The sequence below is a fragment of the Lactuca sativa genome, chromosome 4 (assembly GCF_002870075.4).
Source record: "Lactuca sativa cultivar Salinas chromosome 4, Lsat_Salinas_v11, whole genome shotgun sequence".
In the NCBI taxonomy this organism is placed as follows: Eukaryota; Viridiplantae; Streptophyta; class Magnoliopsida; order Asterales; family Asteraceae; genus Lactuca; species Lactuca sativa.
The window spans coordinates 358452320-358460685 of NC_056626.2; the positions used below are offsets into that span (position 1 = coordinate 358452320).

The 8366-nt window shown below is 38.6% G+C and overlaps 1 protein-coding gene across 1 annotated transcript; it reads right to left on the minus strand.

Annotated features, from left to right (window-relative positions):
- Positions 1 to 7621: 7621 nt before the first annotated feature.
- Positions 7622 to 8059, minus strand: LOC122197552 (30S ribosomal protein S2, chloroplastic). Its single transcript, XM_042901765.1, has one exon. It carries the CDS (start codon positions 8057 to 8059, stop codon positions 7622 to 7624), a length of 438 nt encoding a protein of 145 aa, XP_042757699.1.
- Positions 8060 to 8366: the final 307 nt, after the last annotated feature.

Genomic DNA, 8366 nt, shown 5'->3' on the forward strand with positions numbered 1-8366 from the left:
CGACCGCTACAACTTCATGTATAGATATCGGGGTTATCTAATATTTTATTATTAAGCTTATTCTTGTTCTTAATTCATTTAAGTCACACAATTAAGCATAAAACACATAACACTAAAAATAATACATTTTTATTATTTCACAACGGTTTACAAAGGTTAACTTAGAATATTACATCATCATTAATGCCTAGCTTAGAAACATGGGTGTTATAATTCTCTCCATCCCCGGTATCACACATCAACAATCAAATGCGGATAGCAACTCAGCATGTCACTCTCCGTTTCCCAGGTGAGATTTAGCCCACTCACATGTTTCCATCGGACAAGCACTAATTCGACCATATTGCGTCGTAACTTCTTAGTCTTTCGGTCAACGATTTCATCTGGTTCTTCAATTAACGTTTTGTTTTCATCAATCCTTAATTAAGAAATTAGAATTATGTCGGGAACTTCTCCCTTGAACTTCCTCAAATAACACACATGGAAAGTGTTATGAATTCCATTCAGTTCCTTGGGTAATTCGAGCATGTAAGCTTGGTTCCCAATCCTCTAAAGAACTTTAAACGGTCCAATAAACCTTGGACTTAACTTTCCCCTTTTACCAAATCGTATATGTCCCTTCCATGGTGAAACTTTAAGCAAAACCGAATCTCCAACTTCAAAAGTCATCGGTCTTCGCTTGTTGTCATCATAGCTCTTTTGACGATCCTAAGCTGCTAACATTCTCTCCCTAATTATTTTCAACTTTTCGGCAGTTTGATGGACTATCTCGGGTCCCATAAACTGCTTTTCCCCAGCCTCAAGCCAATAAGACAGCGTACGACATTTTTGTCCGTACATAGCTTGATAAGGTGCCATCTTTATGCTCGAGTGGAAACTATTATTGTAGGAGAATTCTACCAAATGTAAATGTTCATCCCAGTTACCTTGGAATTCCAGGGTACATGCTCTCAGCATATCTTCAAGCGTTTGTATCGTTCGTTCGCTCTGACCATCAATCTGTGGATGGTAAGCTGTACTCAAACACAACTTGGTACCCAATTCCTCTTGTAGACTTTTCCAACACCTCGAGGTGAAACAACTATCACGATCTGACACAATCGTTAACGGAACACCGTGAAGCCTCATAATTTCTTTCACGTAAGAATTTGCAAGCTTATCCATAGACCATCTCTCATTGGCTGCTATGAAATGCGCACTCTTAGTGAAGCGATCAATGACCACCCAAATCATGTCGTGACCATTCTTTGTTCGCACATGTCACATACTCCGCCACATACTTTGCAATATCAAGCTTCATCGTCGGCAACCAGTAGTAGGGTGTTAGGTCCCTATACATTTTAGTGCTACCAGGATGAATCGAGTACATGATTTTGTGAGCTTCTTCCATCAAAAGATCTCTTACTCCTCCTGACTTAGGCACCCAAATTCGATCTTGGAATACCTGTAGTTTGTAACTGTTTATACCGAACACTAACGTTTTGCCCAAACGTTCTCTCTTTCGGTCATTCTTCTCAGAAGCTTCTTTTTGAGCCTTCTTTATACTCTCCACAATTGTCGAGACAACTTCTATTCTAAACGCTCTTGGCCTTTTTCTTTCAAGATTGACTTTCCAACTGAGAGCATCAGCGACAACATTTGCTTTACCGAGGTGGTAAAGTATCTCATAGTCGTAGTCTTTAAGTAACTCTAGCCAGCGTCGTTGCCTCATATTCAATTCTTTCTGATTAAAGAGATATTGGAGACTCTTATGATCAATGAAAAGTTTGCACTTCGAGCCATAGAGGTAATGCTTCCATAATTTTAGGGCAAATACTACTGCTCCCAACTCCAAATCATGAGTGGGGTAGTTCTTTTCATGCTCTTTTAGTTGTTGAGACACATATGCTATCACCTTTTCTCTTTGGGTCAAAACACAACCCAACCCAACACCAGACGCATCGCTATAGACAGCGAAGTCCTCAACTCCATCGTGTAGAGAAAGAATCAGTGCTTCACATAGCTTCTTCTTTAGCAACTCGAATGCCTCTTTGTGCTTATCACTCCAAGTATAAGAGTAGCTCCTTTGTGAGTCAAAGCTGTCAATGGAGTAGTGATCGAAGAAAAGCCTTAGATAAACCTTCGGTAATATCCGGCTAATCCCAAAAAGCTTCGGATCTCTGTGGGACTTTTCGGTTGTTCCCATTTCATCACAGCTTCAATCTTTGCTGGATCAACCATTATCCCTTCTTGGTTGACCACGTGACTCAAGAATTGGACTTCTCGAATCCAAAAATCAGAGTTGGAGAACTAGCTTTGCATACAACTTCTCCTTCTTCAAGACTTCTAAAACTTCTTGCAAGTGTCTGCCATGCTCCTCTTGGCTTTTCGAGTAAACCAGAATGTCATCTATGAACACTATCACAGATTTATCAAGGAATGGGTTACAAACCCTGTTCATTAAATCCATGAATGCTGCTGGAGCATTGGTTAGTCCAAACGACATAACCAAAAACTCGTAGTGTGCATATCGTGTTCTGAATGAAGTCTTCTTGATATCCTGCTCTCTCACCTTCAGCTGATGATACCCGACCTTAGGTCGATCATTGAAAAATAACTTGAACCTTGTAGTTGATCGAACATGTCATCAATCCTTGGCACCGGATATCTATTCTTTATCGTTGCCTTATTCAACTCTCTGTAATCAATGCACATCCTCATACTCCCGTCCTTTTTCTTTACGAATAACACCGGAGCTCCCCAGGGTGATGAACTAGGTCTAATCAAACCTTTGTTGAATAACTCCTAAATTTGCATCATCAGCTTCTTCATCTCCGTTGGTGCTAATCGGTAAGGTGCTTTTGCTATTGACGTCGTCCCTGGTAACAAGTCTATTATGAACTCCACTTGTCTATCAGGCGGTAATCCGGGAAGATCTTCGGGAAATACTTCCGGATAATCATACATGACAGGAATGCTCTGCATCTCCTTTTTCTCCTTTTCATCTATCACAAATGCTAGATACCATGTATATCCCTTGGCCAAACACTTTCTAGCTTTCATTAGAGAAATAATCCCAGAATTTACTCTACGTTTGTCCCCATACACCATAAATGACTCTTTCCCTGGCGGGTTTACTTTTACAATCTTCTTCTTGCACAATATTCTGGCATCATTGGCGCTAAGCCAATCCATTCCCAACACGATGTCGAAACTATTTAACTCAATAGACAATAATTCCTCGTGGAACTTATTCCCATTCAAATTAATCAAGATGTTTTTCATACGATGGCTAACAGGTATAAACTTGCTACTAGCAACTTTGACTAATAAAGCATTATCTGGTCTATCGAAAGGTAAAGCTAGTTTTCTACCGAATTCATGTGAAATAAAGGAGTAGTTGGCTCCAGAATCAAATAAAATTTGGGCAGGCAATTTGTTTACGAGAAAGGTACCTGAAGCGACATCAGCTTCATCTTTAGCAACTTCCAGTGTCATTTGGAAGGCTCTCGCCTTCGGCTTTGGTGGAATATTGGGCTTTGCTGCCTCCTTCTTTTTGGACAATCCCTCGAGATGTGCCCCTCCTCACCACACCCATAATAAACTTTCTTGGTAAGGGTGCATTCATTGGCATAGTGCCCTGGCTTTCCACATTTGAAGCATGTGGCTTCCCCTCCACATTTCCCATGATGCTTCTTCTTGCATTTTTCGCACCATTTTGCTTCGCATCCTCCACTTCCTCTCGAACTAGACTTCGAGAATTTACCCTTTTTGCTGGACCCTGAGGGTTCGTCGAACTTCCTCTTCTCACCAACCTATGACCTCTCGAGATCTTTCTCCCTGATCTGGGTCTCAACATTTCTAACAGCCCAGATGGCGAATTTCAATGTGGTTTCTTGCTTAACCATTGGACGAAGGTCCGCTGATAGTCCGAGGGAAAACTTGTTGACCTTAGAGAGTTCAGTTGGAACTAAATATTGGATATGCTTCATCTTTTCTGTGAAACTAGCAGCATATTCAGTAATGCTCATTTTTCCCTTCTTCAAATTCTGAAACTCATTATTGATTTCTAGAAGGTCCTACTTGGAGCAGTATTGCAATTTGAGTTGCACCACAAAGTCTTCCCAAGACATCTTGCTCGCTTCTCCCTTGGGCATCGAGTCAGCTAACAGCTTCCACCAATTCAACACTCCAGATTTTAACAGAGGGATCGCAAGAGCGGTCTTCTGTCTGCTGCTGCATTCACAACTCTAGAACATTGTCTCTATTTCGAAGATCCAATTTATAACTTCCATCGACTTCAGAGTTCCGGATAGACATGGTGGGTTGGACGCCATGAAATCCTTGTACTTACACCCACGTCCATCATTTCCTCCATCCTGGTTGATTTTCCTAACAATCGGTGGGTTGGCATGACCAACAGTACCACTGAAGTTTCCTCCTTCCAAATGCCCTTCATTCAATTCGGGGTGTTCAATCGGCATTGGAGGTTCTTCGCGATTCCGCTGAAGCAGACATCTAGTTTCTTCCATTTGACGATCCAACATCATTTGAATCATCGCTTGTACCCCAACCATTGTTATTGGCTCAGGCGTTGCTGCTACAACAGGTACTTGCTTAATCACAGGGTGTTGATTCCTGTTTTCATTTGCGTTTCCAACACCACTTCTGGTTCTTAACATTTTTGATCTATACACCAAATAAGGTGAAATTAGATCCTCATTCACGATAGATAATTAAATCGTCCATATCACTATGAAACGTTTACATGCTAGTTATAATACCGTCGTCATACGCTTAGAATCCTAAACACCTAAGGTTTCCAGATCCGGTTGGCAACAAACCGTAGATCTGAACAAATAATATTATAATGGCAAACATATAACATTTAGCACATAAAAGCATTTTAGGCATCTTTCCTAAAATAAACTAGTGCTCGTGTCTAAAATATAACAGACACTTATCTAATAATCTTCACTTAGCATTCTAAGTTTAAGTCTAGAAATCCTACAAATTACTAGCTCGCTTAAACTAATGCTCTGATACCAACTGTGACATCCCCAAAATCACGGCCAGAAAAGACCGATTTAATTTATGCTTTTAAAATAATTTTCAGAGTAATCCTTTGATTTAAAAGAGCTGCAGAATTTGTTCCCAAAACAAAATATTATAAATAAAATTTATCTAAGCATTCCTTAAAGAAATGTATTTTCATATATAACAAAACTCGGGATGTCATGTTCCGATACAGACCAAAAGCATAAACGACACATTGTAAGCCTTACAACACTTATATACAACTACTGGCCTATAAACAAAATATCTTCACAAGTTGTCCAACTTATGCTCTCGCGCCACTACCTGTAATACAAAGAAACTGAGTGGGTCAGGCTTGGGAACCTGGTGAGCATATAGGGTTTTCAATCCACAATAAATAATTATATTTAATTTCACCAACTAACAATAACCCGATTACCTATTCCCGTTATCCTCACTTTACGTCCCTAAAACAACAACTATCACAAGGGACCTAGTCTAGGATTTTTCATCGGGATGGACATTACTGCAAATGGGTTTCCTCAACAATAGATGTCCTAAAGGCAACCATGAGGGGGATATAGTACACCGGTGAACATATCGTTTACAACAACTACATGTTATAAACCTTCCAGCGTTCCACTGGACTGTCTAGAGAGACTCCGTAGTCGTCATCCATACTCCGCTAGATGACTAGATCAACAACAACATCAATTCCTCTCATCATTTTATTTCATCACATATCAACTGTCTACCCATGTTCTACCCAACGTATTTGTAGATTAAAGTATATATATATATATATATATATATATATATATATATATATATATATATATATATATATATACAGTTTAAAACATGTATACAACATTCAATCAATACTCATTTCACTAACAAATAATATATAAACACATAGCACGTATTTTATGGAGAATACTTCGTATTTATGTGTTAGAAGAAAGCAACTACACACTCAGTCAATCGTATACTTAATACATTCAATAATACTTGTATTTAATTGTATTTATGAAAGAGACTATGCACTCACTTGATAAGACGATGCCTCGACAGAACTATGGCTCTTAAAGTGGTATTCTTCGATGAAACTGTGATCTCTTCATACACCAGGCTTCTCGCGGGCAGAGCTTTGGCTTTAAACTATTTTCTTTTCAGAATCTTCGGTGCTTCGGGACTTGCTTCGGGTGTCGGGATAATATCGGGGCTTCGGGGGTATAACTTGCACATAAATCGAGGTAATATGGGTGAGAGGAAAGAAATTGAGTAACAAAACTCGGTTGGCCTCGCTTTCTATTTATAGGAAGCTGAAATCCTATGCTCACGTCGTGAGCCACTAATGATCACATCGTGAGCTCGATATGTCACTACGTTCGTCATGGCCACTTGCCTTGGAAGGTGTCCATCACCATCTCACGTCGTGAAAACTGTGCTCACGTCGTGAGCTTTGACACAAGGGTTGAAGTTCGTGCCCCGAATTTCAGAAATTCATATCTTTCGCATACGAGCTCCATTTTCGACAATCTGTATATGCACGCATAGGTGAGATTATTCTCTACAACTCTCGTTTAGACACCGTCGGCTAATTTTGAATTTAACTTTTATTATATTATTTTTATTAGGCCGGGAAAGGAAAACTCCGTTAGAAATTCATAACTTCTTCATCCGGCAGCCGTTTTCGTCTGTCTTTTTACCATTGGACTACTATCGACGAGACCTTCGATTCTCGTTTAGATTGTTTCGGCTAGAAATCACTTGATCTCATATTCAAACTTTGGTTGCATACCGCTAAGTCGAAACTTCGAAAAATCATAACTTCTTCATACGAAGTCACATTTAGACGCTTTTTTTATGCACGCTCTCGGTTTAACTTATTCTACGACTTTCGTTTAGATCACTAAGGCTAAATATCGCTCTATCATAAACTCACTATTTACATCATATAGTGTCGCACCGGTTCTATCGCGAAACTTCAACATGCCATAACTTCTTCGTCATGACTCGGATTTCAGCATTCTTTATATTTTTGGAATCCTCGTAACGACCGCTACAACTTCATGTATTGATATCAGGATTATCTAATATTTTATTATTACGCTTATTCTTGTTCTTAATTCATTTAAGTCACACAATTAAGCATAAAACACATAGCACTCAAAATAATACATTTTTATTATTTCACAACAGTTTACAAAGGTTAACCTAGACTATTACATCGTCACTAATGCCTAGCCTAGAAACACAGGTGTTACATCATTCCTGTCAATCATTAAAGGAAAGGATGTTAGATAAAACTTCAGTCCATAAAACATTAATACTACACCAGTTGGTGTTTAATTCGTAGGACAGATCCGAAATAGCATTCCCATATTTTTATAATCATTGGACGCAAAGATATGGATATGTACTTCCATGATTTGTTTAACATGGCATCCCATGTTTTTGTGGTATTAAAAGTTTTGTTTAGTTTTGCAGATGATCAACTTTGAAATTTAATTATTGTTAATGAGATTCATGTTGGGGTTCGAGATTAATAGTCCGTATGTGACAATTTTCTTCATATGCTTGATCATAATGAACCTCCAAATTATGCATCAATTTTCTTCATAGCCGCATCTCTTTTCAGAAGATGGTCGAGCCCCCCTGTTTTTTGTTCGGTTCTCAAGTCTCTAAACTTATGAAGTCTTGTTTCTGTAGTGGACCAATTCGTTAACATACCACCGACCCATTTTTTATTAACATAATGACACCGAACCCTTATTGTAGCCCATGCTATTGAATAAGATTCTTTATTTTTCGTTCCAACAATTAAGAATTGTTTTCCTTTACTTGCTGCATCAAAAACCAAATTACAAGCTTCTGATAAAAAATGAGCAGTTCTAGTAAGATTTGTAACATGAATACCTTTACGTTTTGTAGAGATATAAGGTGCCGTTTTAGGATTCCATTTCCTAGTACCATGGCCCAAATGAACTCCTGCTTCCATCATCTCTTCTAAATTAATGTTCCAATATCTTCTTGCCATTTATCCCCACACTGCCTCCCCCTTTTGAAAAAAAAAGAGAGAGGTACCCTGAAATAAATAATTGTTCCGATGGAACCTTCTTTTGTACCATAGATTGGCGTAGATACACAACCCAAGCCATTATACTTTTCTATTTTTTATTTTTTATTACTATTACCAAATCAATTGACTGGACCAACCGATCCTTTATAAAAGATAAAAGAAAGGGGTGAATCTGCTCTTAGAGATCATAAAATCCTAAAAAATGATTGTTCTTGTGTATCATGGAATTTATTTGAAAGGCAAGAATCAAATAATTTTTTATGGT

Bases quoted from the DNA above. Each gene is read 5' to 3' on its own strand.
- LOC122197552 (XM_042901765.1), bottom strand. From the start codon at position 8,059: ATGGCAAGAAGATATTGGAACATTAATTTAGAAGAGATGATGGAAGCA.